At 44.4% G+C, this 24,511-nt stretch overlaps 1 protein-coding gene and 1 long non-coding RNA gene across 12 annotated transcripts in view; both read right to left on the reverse strand.

The window, feature by feature from the left end:
• dlg5a (discs, large homolog 5a (Drosophila)) overlaps positions 1-24,511 on the reverse strand; it is a 61,288-nt gene that overhangs the window by 15,454 nt on the left and 21,323 nt on the right. For 6 of the 11 annotated variants that reach the window (XR_005039172.1, XM_021580816.2, XM_021580814.2 and 3 more), the window contains exons 4-22: positions 21,333-21,476; positions 20,171-20,354; positions 18,936-19,195; positions 18,635-18,833; positions 18,301-18,414; positions 17,738-17,968; positions 16,902-17,086; positions 16,547-16,672; positions 13,162-13,294; positions 12,830-12,957; positions 12,548-12,723; positions 8,881-8,984; positions 7,313-7,405; positions 5,764-6,852; positions 4,667-4,787; positions 2,958-3,111; positions 2,308-2,444; positions 2,051-2,140; positions 1,205-1,373 (exon numbers count right to left, since the gene is read on the reverse strand). Coding sequence is in view for 10 of the 11 variants with exons in the window: in XM_021580816.2 (XP_021436491.1) it covers positions 1,205-1,373; positions 2,051-2,140; positions 2,308-2,444; positions 2,958-3,111; positions 4,667-4,787; positions 5,764-6,852; positions 7,313-7,405; positions 8,881-8,984; positions 12,548-12,723; positions 12,830-12,957; positions 13,162-13,294; positions 16,547-16,672; positions 16,902-17,086; positions 17,738-17,968; positions 18,301-18,414; positions 18,635-18,833; positions 18,936-19,195; positions 20,171-20,354; positions 21,333-21,476 (3,837 nt within the window). In the remaining variant the exon portion in view is untranslated. The remainder of the gene's footprint in view (positions 1-1,204; positions 1,374-2,050; positions 2,141-2,307; positions 2,445-2,957; positions 3,112-4,666; positions 4,788-5,763; positions 6,853-7,312; positions 7,406-8,880; positions 8,985-12,547; positions 12,724-12,829; positions 12,958-13,161; positions 13,295-16,546; positions 16,673-16,901; positions 17,087-17,737; positions 17,969-18,300; positions 18,415-18,634; positions 18,834-18,935; positions 19,196-20,170; positions 20,355-21,332; positions 21,477-24,511) is intronic. The other 5 variants (XM_036960304.1, XM_036960306.1, XM_021580818.2 and 2 more) reach the window with 5 other exon arrangements.
• Positions 8,993-11,340, reverse strand: LOC118943866. The gene is made up of 3 exons (XR_005039173.1): positions 11,257-11,340; positions 11,055-11,166; positions 8,993-10,968 (listed from the first exon to the last, which is right to left on the reverse strand). It is a non-coding gene; the product is annotated as an uncharacterized LOC118943866 (long non-coding RNA).

Below are 24,511 nucleotides of genomic sequence, written 5' to 3' on the forward strand. Positions count from 1 at the left end.
TGCTCCCTGTATAAAGCTCCACATTGATCTGGTACTGGTGCTCCCTGTATATAGCTCCACGCTGATCTGGTACTGGTGCTCCCTGTATAAAGCTCCACGCTGATCTGGTACTGGTGCTCCCTGTATATAGCTCCACATTGATCTGGTACTGGTAATCCCTGAATATAGCTCCACGCTGATCTGGTACTGGTGCTCCCTGTATATAGCGTCACATTGATCTGGTACTGGTGCTCCCTGTATATAGCTCCACATTGATCTGGTACTGGTGCTCCCTGTATATAGCGCCACATTGATCTGGTACTGGTACTCCCTGTATATAGCTCCACATTGAGCTGGTACTGGTGCTCCCTGTATATAGCGCCACATTGATCTGGTACTGGTGCTCCCTGTATATAGCTCCACGCTGATCTGGTACTGGTGCTCCCTGTATATAGCGCCACATTGATCTGGTACTGGTACTCCCTGTATATAGCTCCACATTGAGCTGGTACTGGTACTCCCTGTATATAGCTCCACATTGATCTGGTACTGGTACTCCCTGTATATAGCTCCATTCTTGTGTATTTTATTTTACTATTTTTACTATTTTATTTTTAAACTTTGCATAGTTGGGAAGGGCTCGTAAGCATGCATTTGATGGTAACGTCTACACCAGTTGTATTCAGCGCATGTGACAAATTTGATCATTCCACTGGCATGGTCAGAAGAGTTGGCTAAAGCACAAACAGATCTGGGACCAGGCTACAAGGAGAAACGACAGCAACACTCAACTGACCTTAATGCTGCATATACCAAGAGCATTATAGCTGATATATAATCTACGCATCACACACTTCCTACCTGTACTCCTTTAGACCAGTGTTATTTAATATATTCTAGTACTAGTCCACCTGAGTTAGCTTTAATTTAACCTTTATTTAACGAGGCAAGTCCATTAAGAACAAATTCTTATTTACAATGACGGTCTACCCCGGGCCAAACCCAGAAGACGCTGGGCAATTCTGTGTCGCCCTATGGGACTCCCAATCACGGCCAGTTGTGATACAGCCAGCTAACAAAGAGCTTGGTGATTATTTGACCAATTGAATGAGGATTGCTAGTAGTGGAAAAGAGTAAATAAATAAAACTGCTGGGGATACTCCATTCCACACCATGTTTTAGACTGTCCAGCCCTATCTCACATTTGTCATCTTTCCCATCCTACCGGTCTTTCCTCCGCTCTCCAATTGGCACAGGGCTGACGGAGATTCTGGGCAGGGTGGATATGGAGCTCTGTGATTGGCTGCTGGCGAAGGAGGAAGTCTCCAGGTTCAGAGGTGATTGGGGGGGAGTGATGAGGCTGGGACTGCTGCACTCTGAATGTGACAGGGACCCTGTCGAGGGGTGGCGGGGAGAGAGGATAAGAGACTTTAAATGAGATATTAAGATGAGATCGTACTTTATTAATTCCCAAGGGAAAATTTGTTTGTCATTCTTACAACCATAGTAAAAACAATTCAAGTACTCACAACAGTTAAAACATGGTAGTAGAGCGAAAGCGAGAGTGAGAAAGGGAAAGAATTGGTCCATAGTTAGTGTCATTTCTCAGACAGGTAACCAGGTTGTAAATATCCTGACACAAGCATATTAACACCCAGCTTTAATGGCCCAGGACACAAAATCTATATGGTTAAAGTGTTTCCCTGTGTTTAGTGTTTTTTCAACAGTAGATTAGTGTTTCCCTGTGTCCAACTTTTTCAGCAGTAGATTACAGAACAGCACCTTTAAATGACCTGCTAACAGGGGTATCACATCTCAGAGAAAAAAACAAGTGTAGTCAGCTGTTTGATTTGGAATAATATTCTTTAGTTGAGTGGAAAATGAGCATTCTAAAGTCCCCTTGGGACCAGAGTCAGGTAATATTGGTCGAGAGGTACAGTATTCAGGGAATAGGCATCTTAATACGTGTTCATTCATCCATCCACTCATTTGTTAATTCATTAATTTGTCTATCCACCCACTAAACTAAATTTGTTTGTTCAATTATGCATCCATCCATCCATGCACGTACCTCTGTCAGAGCCCAGCATAGATCGAGGGTAGCGGGGAGTGGAGGGGATCTTAATCCTCTCTGTCCGGTACTGGACGTTACTGGAAGAATCTGATGCAATAGAGGAAAAGTCCATCAGTGTGTGTGTGTGTGTGTGCGCGCGCGTATATAATACAATTATTGTGTGTGTGGCATGGGTATAATAAGTATTTTTTGTGTGTGCGCAAGCATGTATAATACGAGCGCGTGTATGTGGCGTGCGTGCATGGGTGACTGACCAAGGCCCAGGCGAGCACTGGAGGGTAGTGAGTTGGTACCATGGGAGGTGCGGCTGCTGCGTGACGAGGACTCGGAGTAGTCTGCTGCTGGACGCTTTTGGCTCAGGTCCAGGCTCAGACGCCCCTGGTGCTGCGGACTGACACACACACACTCTTCCTACATAATTCATGGGTTGAACATAGCGCCACTAACGCCTTTTTATGAAAGTCATCTTAGGGACTGGTACACGACTGAATCTGCTACTCAATGCATTCTCAAACAGCACGACATCTCCAAAGGAGGCAACTATTTAGTAGGAGAAACTTGTCATCATTGTAATGTTGTCAGATTGACTTTAGATGTAGTATAACATTAGCTAGCTAGCTAAGATTGAGGGGAGAGCACCGGATTTCAGCTAGCTAACGTTAGCATTGCAAGGTATTTTTAACCAACTAACCTAACTGAAGGCAACATTGCCATAAAGAAAAATTGCCTTCATCATAATGATGACCAAGTTGTTTCCTACTAAATATTTGCCTACTTAAGCAATGTCATATTTTCAAGCCAATTATTTAGACTAAACAATAATTTGCCCCCTTGAGGAATGACTGGGCTCCACTTTTCGGGGTAGTTATTCTGTCGGGGTTGTTATTCTGTCTGGGGTAATTACCTGGGGTGTTGGTTGTTGTGCTGGTGTTGGCAGATCTGGGAGGAGACAGAGGGACAGTTGTTGGTGTGGACTCTATGGCTGCGGACTGTGTAGACTGGGTTCCTCATCACTGCGGTCACCGCGGGACACGGGGCCAGGCCACGATGGGCCGAGTCTGATAGAACACACACACACATTGATTAGAGAACAACAACCACCACACCGGTTAAATAGGAGGAACACACACTGGCTAGAGAGGCTCCAGATAGAAATGTGTTATGGGTCCTCCTGAGTGGTGCAGCGGTCTAAGGCACTGCATCGCAGTGTTAAAGGCGTCACTACAGACCAGAGTTCGATCCCGGGCAGTGTCACAACCGGCCGTGATCGGGAGTCCCATAGGGCGGATCACAATTGTCTCAGCATCATCCGTGTTAGGGGAGGGTTTGGCCGGGGGACTACTTGGCTCATTGCGCTTTCAGCGAATCCTTGTGGCAGGCCGGGCGGATACAGGCGGACCTTGGTCATCAGGTGAAAGGTGTTTCCTCCGACACACTGGTGCGGCTGATTTCTGGGTTAAGCGGGCGGGTGTTAACTTCTCTAGGGTAGGGGGCAGCATTTGGAATTTTGGATGAAAAGCAGGCCCAGAGGATAGGATATGCATATAATATAATAGTAGATATGGATAGAAAACACAAAAGTTTCCAAAACTGTTAAAATAGTGTCTATGAGTATTAACAGAACTGATTTGGCAGGCGAAAACCTGAGAAAAATCCATTCTGGGAGTAGGATTTTTTTGTTGTAGTTTTCTATTCAATGCCATTACAGTGTCCATTGACTTAGGGCTTAAATTGCAGTTCCTATGCCTTCCACTAGACGTCAGTCTTTAGAAATTGTTTCAGGCTTGTATTTTGAAAAATGAGGGAGTAAGAGCAGTCTGAATGAGTGGACCCTGCCGAGCTTTTTCATGGGCGTGACCGAGAGAGTGCCTTTCTTGTTTACCTTTTATATTGACAATGTTATTGTCCGGTTGAAATATTATCGATTATCGAAAACGCGAACAAAACTGAGGTTTTCGGATATAAAGAGAGACTTTATCGAACAAAAGGAACATTTATTGAATAAATTAATGTCTTCTGAGTGCCACCATATGAAGATCGTCAAAGGTAAGTGATTAATTTTATCTATATTTCTGACTTGTGTAACTTCTACTTGGCTGGTTACTGTTTGTAATGATTTGTCTGCTGGGCTATGTTCTCAAATAATCGTAAGGTATGCTTTCGACGTAAAGCATTTTTGAAATCTGAACAGTGGTTGGATTCACAAGGAGTTAATCTTTAAACCCATGTAAAATAGTCATATCTTTTCTGAATTGTTTTAATGAGTATCTTTTCTGAATTTTTATAATGAGTATTTTTGTATTTGAATTTGGCGCTCTGCAATCTCACTGGATGTTGGCCAGGTGGGACGCTAGCGTCCCACCTGACATACCCTAGAGAGATTAAGAAGCGTGGTTGGGCTGGTCATGTTTCTGAGGACACATGACTCGACCTTCGGCCCCTGAACCCATTAGGGAGTTGCAGCGATGAGATCGAAATTGAAGAGGAAAAGAGGCTAAATTATTTATTATTTTTATTAAAAAGGAGGAGTGTGTGTGTGTGTGTGTGTGTGTGTGTGTGTGTGTGTGTGTGTGTGTGTGTGTGTGTGTGTGTGTGTGAGAGAGAGTGACTCACTTGCAGGCAGGGTACTGTTGTAGACGGTGGAGACGAAGCCCACACTGTGTCTGTGAGAGCGGTTGGGAGAGGAGCGAAGCATCTCTCTGGGCTCTGGGGAGTGATCGTCATTGGAGTAGCTCTGATGGTTGACAGATACAGAAATCATTGGGTTTAATGATGAGGAACAGAAAGAGTAGGAGAATAAGGAGAAGGACCCATTTCAGAGTGGGAACCCAGTCACAGTCCAATGACCAGAAACAGAAAGAAGAGAATGACGGGAAGTAAACTGAAGGAGCTGTTTAAGAGTGCTGGGATGAGACCACAGCCCCCGGACTCAGCACTTTGAGCCCTGGGCTGCATATCGCCTGGAGCTCTGTACAGAGGCATCAATCACCATTGAGGCAGCCTGGTGGCGAGGCACACACAGAAAGGGCTGTAAATACTGCCACAAAAAGGCTGCCGTGTATCATCCTGGAGTACTGGCTGGGTGCGAGGCCACGCAGTGCTGGTGTTTCTCTTTTTAAATTAAGTGTTTTGAGACATAAGGTGCATCTCAGTAGTCTTAAGTGGCATGCACGTCTTGTCTCCTCTCCTTGATCATAGGCTAGGTACAGTGGGGCAAAAAATTATTTAGTCAGCCACCAATTGTGCAAGTTCTCCCACTTACAAAGATGAGAGACCTGTAATTTATCATAGGTACACTTCAACTATGACAGACAAAATGGGCATTGATGACAGGTCTGTGAGAGCCAGAAATCTTGCTTGTTTGTAGGTGACCAAATACTTATTTTCCACCATAATTTGCAAATAAATTCATAAAAAATCCTACAATGTGATTTTCCGGAGAGAAAAAAATCAAATTTTGTCTGTCATAGTTGAAGTGTACCTATGATGAAAATTACAGGCCTCATGTTTTTAAGTGGGAGAACTTGCACAATTGGTGGCTGACTAAATACTTGTTTGCCCCACTGTATGTAAACACAACATATTAGAGGATGACTTCACCTGTTCAGTTCTTTAATGTTAATGCATATGGAGAGGAGAAGCGAAGAAGCCACTTCAGACTATTGTAATCAGCCTTAGTGAAAAGCACTCTACATTAACATCAAACAGACCTGGAAGGAGGGCAGAGTGATGGACTGGGGGGTCATCCTGCGTCGGAGAGCTGGTGCTGATTTAGGGCGGGGCCTCTTCACATCAGGCTCCTCCCCCCTGGTGCGTCCAATGTCCTCATCACATGACTTCCTCGATGTCAGCACTTTCCCGTCCAGGAAGTAGTGGTTCCCGTTTCTGTCTCTTTCCCTCTCCCTTTCTCGTTCCATCTCGTGTTCCCCGTGGCCCTCCCCGGTAACCATGGAAACAGCCTCCCCCTTGCCGCCGTTCCCGTCGGAGGTGAGCGTGCAGTCGGAGGCGGAATTGCTCTGCTGTTTGTGTTTGAATTTGAACGAATCACTGCGGGTAGGCGGCAGAGGGGGGGTGGGTGTGGCCGTAGAGGAGGAGGAGAGAGATTCCGTCTTGGAGGTCTGCGGGGAGTGGGCCACCAGCTGACTGGGCAACAGGTACTCTATCTTGGAAGATGGGGGAGCCATCTCAGGCCGTGGTTTGAAGGCGTCCGTGTCGAAGATGGACTTCCTCTGTTTGGGTGACTTGAAGATGGACAGCTGGGTCGGAGTCGTCGCTGTGGTCGTATCCACGGCGACAGACATCCCGCCGACGATCATCTTCGGCCAGGTACCGCCGCTGTGTTTCTTCTCCAGGGTGGTCTCCATGGTGATGCAGTCGGGGGGGTTAGAGGGGTCATAGGTCATGGGGGGTGGAGGGGGCTTGGCGTAGGGGGACCCAGAGCAGCACTCCTGGAAGGCGCTGGGGCCGTAGCGGCTCGGGGGACCCAGACCAAGGTCAGAGGACGGCCGGAGGCTGGTGGCATGGAGAGACCCCGTGGAGAAGGGCTTCCTGACATCCCCGTAGGGGCCCATCCCCTCCTCGGCCTCCCCACCCCTGCTTTTCCTCCTCTCTCCTTGGACATTGACACTACCACCTCCCCCACTCCCACCTGTGTCGGGGCAGAAGATGTCTGTCTGTGTGGAGCTGTTGTGTTTGAGGTTACGACTGTTCCTGGAGTGGACCTCGGAGAGACGGCTGTTGGACGATGACTCGCGCAGGCTGTCGAAGATGTTCTGGCCCGACGAACTGTGAGGGAAGAACTGGGAACATAAAAGGATAGAGGACAGAGACAAAGGGGGTGTTAGGAATAGCACTAGACGAGTAAAAACACATTTCCTTTTTTCCTAAACTCTAAACTTTCCGCCAAAAATAAAGTTCACACTATCCAGGAATCTAGTCACTGCAGTGCAGTAATATCTAACATGTTTGTTCTTGAGAAAGTCAGTCGCTGTCCTAAAAAAAAAGAGTGCCCGCTATAGCATCAAATAAGGGTGTTGCAGTGTATGGCACTACATGGACTTCAGGAGAACTTGAGTCTAAATTAAGGCTGATTTGAGGCCAGCGGGCGGTGAAGTTTAGATTCACCTTCAAGTCAAAGCCCTATGTTTAAAATAAGGCTGTTATGTGGCACCACATTGACTGGAGGAGAACTTGTCTTTAGTCTAATTTGAGGTTAGTGTGCATTCAAGGAGCTTAGTAGAGGAGCTAGTTTAGATTCACCTTCATGAGAGAGAGGCTAAGAGAGTCCCTACAGTTCCTCAGCAGTGTCTCACACTCCGTCACCGACTTGTTGTCCAGAGCGATGCCGTTGATCTGGGGGAAACAGAAGCCACATAAAAAAAGTGTACACACACTACTCACTTCCCACACATCCTTCTAAAACACATACAGTTTTGCTAGGTGGTATTGCTTTCAAGGGAGATTGAGAATTCAACTACCCTAACCCCAAATAGAGATCCCCTGCACCTGAAGAACTCAGTGCCAGAGCTTTGAGTCTGCCTGCTGCTGCAGTGGGATACTTTAGAAAATCTAGGCCAGTGGTTCTTCTTAGAACTTTAACACCCCCACACTCCTTTCTCAATCCCCACATTTCCATGACAATAGGCCTGAGATGAATTATAAAATACTGCAGCAAGGAGAGGAGCGCAGGGAGAGGAAACAGGAAAGTAGGTAATGTATTCAAGCCTGAGCAAAAATATTTGTCATATATACCGATAGGTGTAGTGAAATGTTGTTTTACAGGGTCAGCCTTGCTAATTAGGGTTAAGTGCCTTTCTCAAGGGCACATCGGCAGATTTTTTCACCTTGTCGGCTTGGGTATTCGAACCAGCGACCTTTCAGTTACTGGCCCAACACTAGGCTACCTGCTGCCCACCCCCCAAAAAGAGATCAGACTAGTGAACTTTTAACATCTAAAATGAAACAGTACTCTTTGAAGCATGTTATTCCATCTGGGGAGTCCAGTCTAAGTCGGAGTAATGAGCATTAAGAGTGCAGCTGTGACATATGCAAAATTGTGCACTGACTGCATATGTCGCTGTTGGTTCAGCATGTTCAAGTCCTTCGCTTACTAACATAATTAAACAGATCTGTATATGTGAAATATAACCTGCTACATTAAGTTATTAACAACTACAAGGACATGGTATAAGACGATACACAACCATGATTGACATCTGCAGGCATCTGGTCTAATGTTTGCTAATCACCAACACTTAGCTATCATGTCCCATATCAGCTAGCCAGGCTTCACTATTAAAGTTGAGGGTGTCAACCGGGGTGCGTCCGAACTGGCACCCCATTTCATATATTGCGCATTAGTCTCGACCTTGGCCGTATGGGCTCTGGTCAAAAACAGTACTCTGTGTAGGGAATAGGGTGCAATTTGAGACTTGGTCTGCCATTAAAAGGTGAGTGGGGAGATATCTAAGGTGAGTGGGGAGATATCTAAGCCCAGTGGTTTTACTAAGCAGAAGAACTTCACAGTACGGACCTGGAGGATTATGACAGCAGATTCAGTAGGTGGATCATGATTAGAGAGAAGGTCATTTTGCCAGGTAGAGTGATGACTGGCTAACATTGTTTCTGTCGCCAAATCACTAGAGACCAAAATGGAACAGGGGTCAAATCAGGTGGAGGGGGAGGTAGAGGTTGGAAGAGAGGAGTAGAAACAGGAGGAGGAAGATAAGGAGGTGAGGTGGAGAAGGAGGGGGCGATGGAGGAAGAACAGGAATGAAGAGTATGAGGAAAATGAGGAGGAGAAACAGAGGTGGTGGAGGAGGACTCACAGCGATAAGTCTGTCTCCAACAGTCAGAGATCCCTCCCTGGAAGCAGGACTCCCCTGGACGAGGGCTGTCACAAACACACCATTCTCCAGACCTATACCACTGTCTGGAGTAGAGAGCAGAATACAATATGTATTACACACTTCAGACCTATACCACTGTCTGGGGTAGAGAGGAGACCTATACCACTGTCTGGGGTAGAGAGGAGAATACAATATGTATTACACACTTCAGACCTATACCACTGTCTGGGGTAGAGAGGAGAATACAATATGTATTACACACTTCAGACCTATACCACTGTCTGGAGTAGAGAGGAGAATACAATATGTATTACACACTTCAGACCTATACCACTGTCTGGGGTAGAGAGGAGACCTATACCACTGTCTGGGGTAGAGAGGAGAATACAATATGTATTACACACTTCAGACCTATACCACTGTCTGGAGTAGAGAGGAGACCTATACCACTGTCTGGGGTAGAGAGGAGAATACAATATGTATTACACACTTCAGACCTATACCACTGTCTGGGGTAGAGAGGAGAATACAATATGTATTACACACTTCAGACCTATACCACTGTCTGGGGTAGAGAGGAGACCTATACCACTGTCTGGAGTATAGAGGAGACCTATACCACTGTCTGGAGTAGAGAGGAGAATACAATATGTATTACACACTTCAGACCTATACCACTGTCTGGAGTAGAGAGGAGAATACAATATGTATTACACACTTCAGACCTATACCACTGTCTGGAGTAGAGAGGAGAATACAATATGTATTACACACTTCAGACCTATACCACTGTCTGGAGTAGAGAGGAGACCTATACCACTGTCTGGAGTAGAGAGGAGACCTATACCACTGTCTGTGGTAGAGAGGACAATACAATATGTATTACACACTTCAGACCTATACCACTGTCTGGAGTAGAGAGGAGACCTATACCACTGTCTGGGGTAGAGAGGAGAATACAATATGTATTACACACTTCAGACCTATACCACTGTCTGGGGTAGAGAGGAGAATACAATATGTATTACACACTTCAGACCTATACCACTGTCTGGAGTAGAGAGGATAATACAATATGTATTACACACTTCAGACCTATACCACTGTCTGTGGTAGAGAGGACAATACAATATGTATTACACACTTCAGACCTATACCACTGTCTGGAGTAGAGAGGAGACCTATACCACTGTCTGGGGTAGAGAGGAGAATACAATATGTATTACACACTTCAGACCTATACCACTGTCTGGGGTAGAGAGGAGAATACAATATGTATTACACACTTCAGACCTATACCACTGTCTGGGGTAGAGAGGAGAATACAATATGTATTACACACTTCAGACCTATACCACTGTCTGGAGTAGAGAGGAGAATACAATATGTATTACACACTTCAGACCTATACCACTGTCTGGGGTAGAGAGGAGACCTATACCACTGTCTGGGGTAGAGAGGAGAATACAATATGTATTACACACTTCAGACCTATACCACTGTCTGGGGTAGAGAGGAGACCTATACCACTGTCTGGGGTAGAGAGGAGAATACAATATGTATTACACACTTCAGACCTATACCACTGTCTGGAGTAGAGAGGAGACCTATACCACTGTCTGGGGTAGAGAGGAGAATACAATATGTATTACACACTTCAGACCTATACCACTGTCTGGGGTAGAGAGGAGAATACAATATGTATTACACACTTCAGACCTATACCACTGTCTGGGGTAGAGAGGAGACCTATACCACTGTCTGGAGTATAGAGGAGACCTATACCACTGTCTGGAGTAGAGAGGAGAATACAATATGTATTACACACTTCAGACCTATACCACTGTCTGGAGTAGAGAGGAGAATACAATATGTATTACACACTTCAGACCTATACCACTGTCTGTGGTAGAGAGGACAATACAATATGTATTACACACTTCAGACCTATACCACTGTCTGGAGTAGAGAGGAGACCTATACCACTGTCTGGAGTAGAGAGGAGACCTATACCACTGTCTGGAGTAGAGAGGAGACCTATACCACTGTCTGGAGTAGAGAGGAGACCTATACCACTGTCTGGGGTAGAGAGGAGAATACAATATGTATTACACATTTCAGACCTATACCACTGTCTGGGGTAGAGAGGAGACCTATACCACTGTCTGGAGTAGAGAGGAGAATACAATATGTATTACACACTTCAGACCTATACCACTGTCTGTGGTAGAGAGGAGAATACAATATGTATTACACACTTCAGACCTATACCACTGTTTGGGGTAGAGAGGAGACCTATACCACTGTCTGGAGTAGAGAGGAGACCTATACCACTGTCTGGAGTAGAGAGGAGACCTATACCACTGTCTGGAGTAGAGAGGAGAATACAATATGTATTACACACTTCAGACCTATACCACTGTCTGGGGTAGAGAGGAGACCTATACCACTGTCTGTGGTAGAGAGGAGAATACAATATGTATTACACACTTCAGACCTATACCACTGTCTGGAGTAGAGAGGAGACCTATACCACTGTCTGGGGTAGAGAGGAGACCTATACCACTGTCTGGAGTAGAGAGGAGACCTATACCACTGTCTGGGGTAGAGAGGAGAATACAATATGTATTACACACTTCAGACCTATACCACTGTCTGGAGTAGAGAGGAGAATACAATATGTATTACACACTTCAGACCTATACCACTGTCTGGGGTAGAGAGGAGACCTATAACACTGACGTTAGAATACAAGTGAAGACATCAAAACTATGAAATAACACATATGGAATCATGTAGTAACCAAAAAAACTAAAAAGTGTTAAACAAATCAAAATATATTTTATATTTGAGATTTTTCAAAGTAGCCACTCTTTGCCTTGATGACAGCTTTGAACACTCTTGGCATTCTCTCAACCAGTTTCGTGAAGTAATCACCTGGAATGCATTTCAATTAACCTCTTGGGTAGGGGGCAGTATTTTCACATCCGGATGAAAAGCGTGCCTAAAGTAAACTCCCTGTTACTCAGGCCCAGAAGCTACGATATGCATATAATTGGTAGATTTGGATAGAAAACACAATTAAAATAATGTATGAGTATAACAGAACTGATGGCAGGAGAAACCGAGAGGACAACCCCCCCCCCACCACTGTTTTTAATGTCTGTCACTTTTTACAAGGCGAAATCCTCCCAGATTGCAGTTTCTTTGGCTTCCACTAGATGTCAGTCTTTAGAAAGAGTTTCATGCTGGTTTTTGGAAAAATTAGCCACCTTTTCTAGGTGGCTGATATAATACAACCATGCACTGAATCAATAAATCAAATCAATCACCCAATCAATCATTCAACAGAACATTAAAACAAGAACAGGGGTGAATTCATTAGTCGAATTCCGATGCAAACCGTTTTGAGACAGACCAAACATTTTTGCAACATAATCCGACTGATGAATAGACCTGTTCTAGTTTTGTTGAATGATTGCGTGATTTACAATTTATTCTAAGAACCAGACGGAAGCAAACAGAAAGAAAGGGGATGGACCAACCTGAATTTGTCGAATAGGAACTTGTTTTCTTTGCAAAACATTTTACATTTGGAGTAAATGGTTTCCTAATGAATACACACCAGGAGTGCCACAAGTGTTACCTTTGTGTCCGATCAGGTTGATGTGTACAGGGGTGACCAGCCTTCCTCCCAGGGACTTCCTCCTGCGAACCACCATGTTGATCAGCCCGCCTCTGTTAAGCACCGCCTTTACCACCTGCTTCCTGTCCTTGTTGGTCAGGTCCATGTCATTTATCTTCAGCAACCAATCGTTCACTCTGAAAAGCAGGAAGTAAAAACGTGATATTGGGGATGATGAAGATGCGGAACGAACAGGGGTTTCTGAACTTGAACCTCAAGAAATTTTACAAATCAGAGAATTACCTTAACCTTCCATCTGCAATACTTCCTTTGTCCACTCTTGTCACAAATATTCCACAATCTCCTGGTAAATATGGGTCGTTTACCCCCTCTGCTATGTCAAACCCAAGTGCCTTTAAATCCATGTCATCCTGCAGGAAAACAGCTAAATTAAACATACTGGTTATCTACATACATATCAGTTCCTTTATTAAGCTGGATTTAAACATTTGCTGGAAATGAATTCATCTGATCAATCAATCAATCCATCCATTCACCCATCCAATCAATACATCAACAGTAAGTCAAATAAGCATTCAATCAAATCAACTAAAGTATTGTCTCTCCAGAATCACCCTGTCTTTCTCAAACTCCACAACCTCCGTCTCCCACTCCAGAGAGTCTGTGTCGATGGCGGAGTCATGGGAGCTGTGGGCCATCAGCTGACAAAACCTGGCCTCCTTGTCCAGCTGGCTCTCCATCTTCTCTCTGACCACAGGAAGGGATGTCACAGGTCAGAACACATCACAACAGTGTGCAGGATATATCTACATGTCACTGAGTGCATGTACACTATCTGCTAAATGAGGAAACATGTGCCTTGTAGCATTTTCATAGAGTTTCTAAATGTTGCACAACTACATCTATAGGGCACCATAGACAGACCTGCCAACCCTGTCAAACTTTTTAGAATACCAGACACATGCAGCAAATTGGAGATTCAACTTGCATGTAACTGCTGCCCGGTCTGTTTCTCTCAGTCTCCTCACTCTCATCATCTGGCATAGATTTACTGACTGGCTGAAATAACAATGACTTGCTATATTAGCTGCTAATTTTGTTATTGCACAACCTAAGCTAACTTTTTTTTCATGAGCACATGTGCTTAGACAAACATTATGGATCACACCTGGTTCAGTTCAGTCCTCTGAAAAGGTATTTACAAAACATAAATAAAAGATTCATACTGATAAGTACAGAACATATAAAATAAATATATGTTTTGTGGAATTAGCACAGATTGTCTGCATGTTTATGCCATTACATGTAGAACGGAGTTAATTATCTATAATGTTTTTCTTAGCACATGCCCCCAAATTTAGTCTCTATAGTGGAGGAACGCTTGTCAACTCTCAAACAGGGCCAATCACTTGGACCAGCTAACAAGTATTGGCTTTTTAGACACGGTTCCAAATCAACACTAAAAGAAACATCTATTTGAAAACATAAAAACAAAAACAGGTGATCGAATTGAAACAGACCACAAACTGGCTACGCAAAGCAAGCTACCGCAAAAGGAATCTGAATGCTGTTTGCGAGAAGAGTCCGCTGTTTCAGCCTATGTAAAGGTGCCTATTGTACTTATTTGCAGCACATAGATCATTTCAGATGTTCTAAATTCATAAAATCTCAAATCTAGTGCAGCCATTTTAGAAGCATTGCCTATATAGCCAAAAACCAGACACTCATTCATTCTTCATTGCGCAGTCTCCTAAACTCCCGACCCCATTTAATGCCAAGATGTAAATATTTATTTTTAATTATACTTTTGTAAAGCTTTTTGTGACGTGGATCATACTTACAGGTACAGTCCTTCCATCGGGTTGCGTGATCCTCGTAATGTTACGTGGAATATACAACTAATGGGACGCAGAATTAAATGTATATCACATCGCACAAATGCGACCAGTTATTTTTCGTATTTGCATTTAACTATTTCACGAGCAAATGCGAGTGAACTGCTGGCATTTTAGAGCTCACCGAATGTCCATCTTATGTTCGCTAACGTTAGCTTGAAACAATTAGAGTTGACCTTTCCACAACACGCGGAGTCGAAAGGGGATTTTGTCCATGTGTTCACGTACAGCCGACAGTCTTCAAACTCAGCATCACAACAAACAGGAGGGCAGACACCCGGTTTCTACGTCCAATAATGATGCATTAATCTCCATGTCTGTTGACACAAACTCAGAACATGTCTGTGTGTTGCAGAGCGATTATCAGGATGTTAAATTTACTCAGTGGAGTTATTTTGTATTAAAATGTTTTTTTCATTTTTAATAATCAGGCCCTATTAATTTCTGCGTACTTTGAACTCGGATCTCGTACATGCATACATGGACAGAGAATTGCATAGTTGGTACGCAAAATTAGTGCATATTGGCAGGTCTGCATAGATATCTATAGAGCACCATAGATATCTATAGAGCACCATAGATATCTATAGAGCACCATAGATATCTATAGAGCACCATAGATATCTATAGAGCACCATAGATATCTATAGAGCACCATAGATATCTATAGAGCACCATAGATATCTATAGAGCACCATAGATATCTATAGAGCACCATAGATGTCTATAAGGCAAAGCAACCGTTCAAAGTGCTGCAAGGGAAGTGTCACCAAAGTCTAAAAAGTGGCAGCAAAGTCATATTCTACAGTGTGTAAAGGAAAGGCTGAAGGAGAAATAGGCCTATGGTGGCTGACGGTCACTAAGATACATTATGTCCTTATGAGGCATGCCTAGAGGGGGTGGCTGACTGTCACTAAGATACATTATGTCCTTATGAGGCATGCCTAGAGGGGGTGGCTGACTGTCACTAAGATACATTATGTCCTTATGAGGCATGCCTAGAGGGGGTGGCTGACTGTCACTAAGATACATTATGTCCTTATGAGGCATGCCTAGAGGGGGTGGCTGACTGTCACTAAGATACATTATGTCCTTATGAGGCATGCCTAGAGGGGGTGGCTGACTGTCACTAAGATACATTATGTCCTTGAGGCATGCCTAGAGGGGGTGGCTGACTGTCACTAAGATACATTATGTCCTTATGAGGCATGCCTAGAGGGGGTGGCTGACTGTCACTAAGATACATTATGTCCTTATGAGGCATGCCTAGAGGGGGTGGCTGACTGTCACTAAGATACATTATGTCCTTGAGGCATGCCTAGAGGGGGTGGCTGACTGTCACTAAGATACATTATGTCCTTATGAGGCATGCCTAGAGGGGGTGGCTGACTGTCACTAAGATACATTATGTCCTTATGAGGCATGCCTAGAGGGGGTGGCTGACTGTCACTAAGATACATTATGTCCTTATGAGGCATGCCTAGAGGGGGTGGCTGACTGTCACTAAGATACATTATGTCCTTATGAGGCATGCCTAGAGGGGGTGGCTGACTGTCACTAAGATACATTATGTCCTTATGAGGCATGCCTAGAGGGGGTGGCTGACGGTCACTAAGATACATTATGTCCTTGAGGCATGCCTAGAGGGGGTGGCTGACTGTCACTAAGATACATTATGTCCTTATGAGGCATGCCTAGAAGGGGTGGCTGACTGTCACTAAGATACATTATGTCCTTATGAGGCATGCCTAGAGGGGGTGGCTGACTGTCACTAAGATACATTATGTCCTTATGAGGCATGCCTAGAGGGGGTGGCTGACTTAAACCAAAATGTTACTCCTTTCTTCTTCGTCAGCAGGAAAAGAGGATGAGCTCTCAAAGAAAAGACAGAGAGAATTTAATATGGCAGTCACACACTGACCAGTAGAGGGAGCATTTCACATCACTTCAAGGGGGTTGAGAAAGTGGAAAGTGTGTGATGTGGTATGGTATGTGTGTGTTTAAATTAACCTCATAAACCAGGGCTATTCAACTATATTCTTACCAGCTTTGAAAAAGGTTATTTAGAGGAGGCCAGACATTTTCTGCGTGCTCTGGGACTCACTTGAGTTCCTTCAGTTCCCGTGACGCGTCATTCTTCTGCTTCCTCATGTCGTCAAGGTTACGCAGGGCGTCGGCCAGATCGCTGACCGCCCGGTCCCGCTCCCTACGCAGGTTGTCACACAGCGTCCTGGAGGGGCAGGATATGACATCATCAAGCATCAGCACAGTTTAGTCAGTTAATATTCACTGCGTCCTCTCTCCATGCCTCCTCCTCAAAACATTAGGGAAGATGCAAGAGTCCTCTTGGACCTTCTACTCCAATGCGTTTTCAGAAGGAGGCAAGGAGAGAAGGTGCAAGGAATCAAAGAAAAAGGAATTAAGAAAGAGCCTACGCCACTATTCCTGCTTTCTCTCACCGTATGCTCTCTCTCTCTGCCACTATCTTGTCTCTCTCCTGGAAGGCCCAGTCACGTCGACACTTGGCCACCTCGGCCTCCTGCGTAGCCTCCTTCAGCTCCTGGGACATGGCCTCATACTGCTTCCTCAACACCTCAATCTCCTTGTTGGCCCGCTCTATGTCCAGGGTGGCAGAGTCTTGTTTCTGTCGAGCACACACAGACACGGGCACACAGGCACACATGGATACACGCACAGGCACAGATACACACACGGATACACGCACAGGCACAGATACACACACGGATACACGCACAGACACACATGGATACACGCACAGACACACATGGATACACGCACAGACACACATGGATACACGCACAGACACACAGATGGATACACGCTAGTTAGCCACTTTCAAAACATGAAGCTTCAAGAGATCAAAAACAAATTTCCTGAAACTTTCTACAAGTTCACAGATTTCTCAGAAAACCTAGTTGTAGAATTCCTGGAATCAGTAGCGAGGGAATCCTTCAACTGGGATTTCTATCACAGATTTCAAGCATCCCGACTTCTGTCATGTAAAACCGTGGTAGGGGGGCCATCTAGTGGTCTGAACAGGGAAGTGTCAGGAGCAGAAACAGCAGCATTTGTTTAAAGCACTAAATCCGCTTTAGGGTCATGCAACTGACATAATCCAATGGTTGACAGTTTATGGGATCCTCTAAGCTCTTTATCATATGTGTAATACCTTTGGCTGGGAGCTGTCACCTTTTGACAGCCTCTGTCCTCTCCCTAATACAGTTGTTTATCATACCTGTAAGGTGCGTGTTGTTTTCAGGTGTGTTAATGTTACCTGTCTTGCCTGGTAGTATTCTCTCAGTAGCTGGTCTCTCTGTATGATGGCCTCTGTCCTCTCCTTGCGGGCCACGTCTCTCTCCTCGCGGACCGTCTCAATATCTTTACAGGCTTGGCTCAGCTCCTTTTGGGCCTCAGCCTTATCCTTCACCTCGTGGCAGTACTTCTCCAACAGCTCGTTCCTCTCACAGATTGCCCTGTCCCGGTCCACCAACGACGAGTTCAGCTCCTAAAAAACAATCAAATCAGATTTAATGCCAAAACACAACCCCTTGGTGATCAGCAACAAATTTAGCTAATTGATCGAGCAGCTGTCAGAGCTTCACTGGCCAGCATTCTTTCAGACGAGGTGAGTTTGATTAATAAACTGATATTAATTGAAATATATTAACTTGGTTAACATGACCTGTCTGCGAGCCTCAATCTCCTCCCTGGCTATCACCCTCTAAGTGTTTAGACTGACTATTAATAAACTGATCGATAGATTGCTTAAATAATTGATTAACCTCTCAGACTAGGTGTTTGACTGACTGATAGATAAAATGATTCATTGACCTGTACCTGTCTGAGAGCCTCCATCTCCTCGCTGGCCACCATCCTTTCAGACGAGGTGTTTTTGAGGCGGGCCTCTGCAGCCTCCAGCTCTGTCTGCAGCTTGTCCAGCTCCTTGATCACCTGTTACCCAGAATTTAATAACCCACTTCATTATTGCTAAGTTTTATTATTGTATTATCATAAAAGGTTGGGATGAACAACTGCTTAAAGGTTAAGCCTAGTCCTGAAATAATGTATAATAACATCCTCAATGTAGATACATGGAAAGTAGCTTCTTAATCCAGGACTAGCCGTAATCTGTATCTATGAAACCATAATGTATTATATGTATCTCTCTGACCTGGTCCCTCTCACTCATGATGAGCCTGTACTCGTTGAACACAGAGTCCCTCTCCTCCTTGTACTTCTCACAGTCCTTTACTGCCTTCAGCTGGAAGTTCTTACAGCGTGTCACCTCCGACTGCAGCCGCTCCATTTCCCTCTGCAGCTCCTTGTTCTGGCCTGAAGACTTGTTCAGCTCCTGTTGTACAGAGTCAAACCTGGGGAGAGGAAGATGGTGAGGTGTGTAGTAGCATATGTGTGCGTGTGTGTGGTGTATAACCATGCATCTTTGGGTTGAGGAGTGTGTCTGTCCGTGTTACCTCCTCATGGACGTAGAGCACTGTTGTTGGTAGTGTATAGCCGTGTCTCGTTGTCTCAGCAACGTGTCCATCTGTTTCTGTAATCGGCGGTTCTCTTCCTCCACCTGCTCCAGCCTGCTCAGGTCCGTGTTGTGATTAGCTACCTTCTCGCTGTAGCGTTTGCTCAGCGAATCGTATTCTTTCCTCACCCCCTCCAGCTTGTCCATAGCTGTGTCATAGAGCTTGTTGAGAACCTCTGATGAACCGTTTTCTCTCATCACCTGGAGGAAGGACAGTCATTCAGCTGAGGATTTTCTACATGCACATACAGTTAAGCACACCTTCATTTGCCACGTATGAATTGTGCTATACAAATAAAGTTAATGTACAGTTGACATATATTCAAAACCACCATTTTGGTGTTTCAAGCACCATGCTGAAACAACGATGAACGAAGCTTGCTATTGCTTTATTTAATTAATACATGTATTTTTTCAGAGTGATAGTGTGTGGTTATTTACTTATTCTGAAGCATATGGAAACCAAACCAAGCCACTGGAACAATAACCAAGGTAGAATGACATTGATTCCTTTTACACCAGTTAATCAGCAGATGGCAGCAGTGAGCAGCTGCAGTATATGGACTATTCGGCTGCATTTACATAGGAAGACCAATATTGATATTTTCCCCAATTATCGGCAAAGGACCTGATTGGTCAAAAGACCAATATTTGGGCAAAAGATGAGAATTGTTCAGCCTGTGTAAATGGAGCCTTAGGTACTATGGTGTAACTAACCAGCCCTTAGGTTTCATTTTTGCTGGGCCTTCACAATCATAAAATCACCAATAAAATGCAAATACCTCCCTGATGTTTTTGTGTGTTGAGTTGAGTGTGTGGTGTATGTAAGGCTTGCTGGAGTCTGTAGTGATTGCTGTGGGACCAGGTGTGACCCCAGGGCAGTATGCAGGAGATGGAGCCATAGCATTCTAAACTGGTGAGTTTAAACACCTCTCCTGAATGTACAGATCTGTGAACACAGGAGGAGCAGTAGGTACAAGCGGAATGTGCCGACATGCCCTGTACATGAGCCAATGACCTTGTTCTCCAACACTGCCCTTTACAGAAGTGCTCTGTATGCATCTCCCAGCTGTGTGTGTGTGTGTGTGTGCCGTCTTCTCCAGTGACGTGTGGGTTTCTGAAAGCGCAGCAACCCAGTATAGGTCACAGCAACCGTGTGTGTGAGCGCGCGTGTACCTCTTGCTGCTGCCGCCTCATGTCGGCCACCTCCTTCTGGTCCTCGCTGTGCAGCCTGCGGAGCTCCTCACAGCTCTGCTTCAGGTGGTTGTGTTCCCTGACCAGCTGAGTGTTGTCTCTCCTCAACACATCCAGCTCCTCTTTCAGCTGAGACTGGTCTCCTAACACACGACTGTGGAGCATACTGGAGACAAAGAGGGAGAGGTTAAAACTGCAGGAGGGAAGATTACCAAGAGGTTACATTCGTTATACAGCAGATTGCAATTACTAGGATGTCAGCAAAAGGCAGGTTAAGGTGAAAGTACATACTAACCTCTCTGCAGACCTGAATTGGTAAGTACTGATTGCAATACATGTTCCTCCCTCCCCCCAGTGAACATATAAGTCAATGACAAGGCAGACAGAGGTTAGGAGGGAGATTAACACATTATGTTTGATTGCTTTCCTGGACAGACAGCGACAGGGGCTTACATCCAATCACACACAGACCTGCTGGAGGGTGGAGTGGAGTGATAATCCTCATCTCTCTCACCCTGTGTCTGTCTCACTGTGACACACACACACACACACACCTTACATGCCTGGATATAATACCACAGATTACCAGATATTGTCCTTATAGAACTTTACAAAGCTGTACATGTGTGGTACTCTTACGAGTTTATGTTTACTCTAGTAAGTGTGTACAAAGAAGACTCCCCAGATTAAAAGCATGATGGCTAGAATTATTGTAGGTTTAGTGCTGGGTTTGGTAGCCCTATAGAACATAACTTGATATGACTAAATTTACAATTGACTATAAAATATATTGCTGTACAACGCCTTAATTCACATTAGGTAATCCCTCTTCCACTTAAATGGAAACAGACCCATTAGCACATAAATGTTCCTTCAATTTGTAATTGCAGCACCTGGCACTTCTACAGTCTGTAAATGAGTAAAACAATGATGCCATAAAACCTATAATTATTCCCATCTAATTACAACAGTCTATTCAGAAAGAGTTATTGGACTAACAGATGATTCCTGACAGACTGGGCAGTGTTCTCAAAGGACTAAACATTCACCTTCACCCAAACAATTAATGTCTTTTAACCAACAAACCAGTCAGTCGACCAGCCAGCCAGCCAGCCAAATCAGTGTTGATGATGGTGGTACTCACTGGTAGAAATCAGCCTCCTTGACGGCCTCCTCACACCTCTTCAGAGTCTTGGTGTGTTGGTTCTGTAGAGACTGCAGGTCTGCCATGGCCCGCATACACTGACTCTTCAGTCGCTCGTAGTCGTGGCTGGCTTTGGAATTTGGCCTTTGGGGAAACAAGGACACGAGCTGAGTATTGCATCACAAACAACCTGAGACCTTGTCTACAAAGTAAGCCCAATGTCAGTTAACCCCCTAGTTGATGTTCTCACCCCCGCAGAAATCGAATTACCATTATAAAAATATCCCCATCCCCTAGATGTGTTTTTGCCTGGGCTGCGTCTCAATCCACCGCATCCACCAATGGCAGCGTTTGGCATTTGAGGTGGACGGTGGCAGAGCTACAGCGTTGTTTATCAGACCATCAAACATCTTGAAAATTGGTATTCCCCAAGAAAACGTCTGTAGAGTCCGAAAGGTTTGCACTAAGACCCCCACCAGCGTCACGGGACTCGTCTGAAGTCGGTACATCCGATCTGCCAACTTCTGTCTGCAGTGTCCAAACCAGAGTATGTGAGTGGAGCAGAGCTGGAGCGGAGCGAGGAGCGTGCCCAATTTGACTGGAGCATGGCGCGAGATTCCCAAAGGCTGGAGCGTTGGCCTTCCCACCCCCTCCAATTGAACATTTGTAGTCTACTTGTGTGTTGCTATAGTCACTTGCTTTAGCTACTGTCATGTCGGCTAAATATTTTCATGAAGAAAAAACACAGGTGCTGAAATCAAGGTGACTTACAAAGATGAGGACCAAGAGCAAGAGAGAGTGTGGTGATGTAGTGTCCACAACTAAAGAATCCTTGTGGAATCTGAAAAGACCCATATCCCGAAAGCATGATGGTGTACTTACTATGTGCACATGCTAAAAGAAAGGAACGAGTTGGGTAGCTAGCTTAGTCTCATTGTAGCAAAGTATTTATAAACAAAAATTCTGATCTCTTAAACGTTTTTCATTTTTGTTCTATTATACAAAAGGCCATAATTGATTTTGGCCCAATAAGCCTGGCATATTCTCACGTTTAAGGAGCTTTCTGTTTTGATTGGGTTATTTTGCCTAAAAACCTTTATCCCTACCTATAGAAGAATAAAACAACAAGGTTGCATCTCTGCCCAGCCTGGCAAGGGTGGCCAAAAGAGTGTTTAGCATCCCCAGTGGCTCGGCAAGTGTGGAGAGGATATTCTCTGCTGCTGGCCGGCTCCAGGCACCATCACATGAGACAGAAGCCACAGACTGGACAATCACGTGTTTCTAAAAAAAATTCAAAGGCACTAAGTCATTTTTAGTTGAATTTGTATTTAATTCTAAGTCACAGGCTATATGCGCAACTTAGACTACAATGATTTTAATACAACAAAATATTATGTAAATGCTGAGCGCTTTATGTCCCTACCAGCCTATTGTGTCAATCGCAAATGCATCAATGTATTTATTTGTAGGCTATAGCCTTGAAATAATAAAGCTTAAATAATTCATTTTCATTCCTTCTTAGGCTGCCTGTCTGGCTCCTCACCTATCTAGAGTGTTTATATGCTGTTTAATATGACTTATATCCTATTTGTAATTATGTGCGCTTCTTACATTGACCTTTCCATGTCAAATACTTTTCATTCAAATCCCTATGGTTTGGTTTCAATATTTGAAAACCAAATGGTTGGTCCAGGTAGTCACAGATGGGTGTTGGTTAAATTGTAATTTTAATGAAATGGAGCAAATCTGGAGCAGCAGTTTTTTTTCTTCCTTTGAGCACAGAGTGTAATTAAAAAAAAACAAAGACAAATAACAGCACAACAGTAGTTTTACAGCAGACAACCACACCGGGTTCCACTCATATCCTCTAAAAACAAAAAGAAATGGCTGCTGTGGGCACGGGATCGCCAACACTGGACAATTGAGTAGTGGAAAAACATCACCTCTCCAAGGAGAATGATTGATTGCTGCGTCAGATGACCTTTCCTCCACAATCACCCGACTTCATCCCAAACCATCTCAATTGGGTTGAGTTGGACTGCAGAGTGAAAGAAAAGCCAACGTGCTCAGCATATGTGGGAACTCCTTCAAGACTATTGGAAAAGCATTCCTCATGAATCTGGTTGGCTCTGGAGAGAATGCCAAGAGTGTGCAATGCTGTCATCAAGGCAACGGGTGGCTACTTAAAAAAATATATAAAATATATTTTGATTTATTTAACACTTTTTTGGTTACTACATGATTCTATCTGTTTAATTTCATAGTGTTGATGTCTTCACTATTATTCTACAATGTAGGAAATAGTACAAATTAAGAAAAAACCCTGGAATGAGTAGGTGTCCAAACTTTTGACCGGTACTAATAAATTAATATACATCTCCCTCCCTCTCTGTCAGTGCTTTCTCTCACAGGTCAAATCCACTAGGCATCCCTCCCAGTTGTGAATTGCGTTTTTATCAACCTGGTACCTGGAACTCAAGAAAGCATTCATAAACAGAGCAGGGTGGTTACCGGATGGTTAGGCCTATGGTTAGAGACTACTTTTCATAGCAGTGTCTGTACATACACTTCGTTGACTTGTTTAGAAAACGTTCCTAATATCATCATCGGATCCTAAACCTTTCCCCTGAGGGTACATGTCTGCTTGTGAAAGGTCAAATCAAATGTATTTATATAGCCCTTCTTTCATCAGCTGATATCTCAAAGTGCTGTACAGAAACCCAGCCTAAAACCCCAAGCAGCAAGCAATGCAGGTGTAGAAGCACGGTGGCTAGGAAAAACTCCCTAGAAAGGCCAGAACCTAGGAAGAAACCTAGCGAGGAACCAGGCTATGAGGGGTGGCCAGTCCTCTTCTGGCTGTGCCGGTGGAGATTATAACATAACATGGCCAAGATGTTCAAATGTTCATAAATGACCAGCATGGTCAAATAATAATAATCACAGTAGTTGTCGAGGGTGCAGCAAGTCAGCACCTCAGGAGTAAATGTCAGTTGGCTTTTCATAGCTGATCATTAAGAGTATCTCTACCACTCATGCTGTCTCTAGAGAGTTGAAAACAGCAGGTCTGGGACAGGTAGCACGTCCGGTGAACAGGTCAGGGTTCCATAGCCGCAGGCAGAACAGTTGAAACTTGAGCAGCAGCACGGACAAGTGGACTGGGGAAAGCAAGGAGTCCTAAG

The sequence above is a fragment of the Oncorhynchus mykiss genome, chromosome 23, assembly GCF_013265735.2.
Source record: "Oncorhynchus mykiss isolate Arlee chromosome 23, USDA_OmykA_1.1, whole genome shotgun sequence".
Lineage (NCBI taxonomy): Eukaryota > Metazoa > Chordata > Actinopteri > Salmoniformes > Salmonidae > Oncorhynchus > Oncorhynchus mykiss.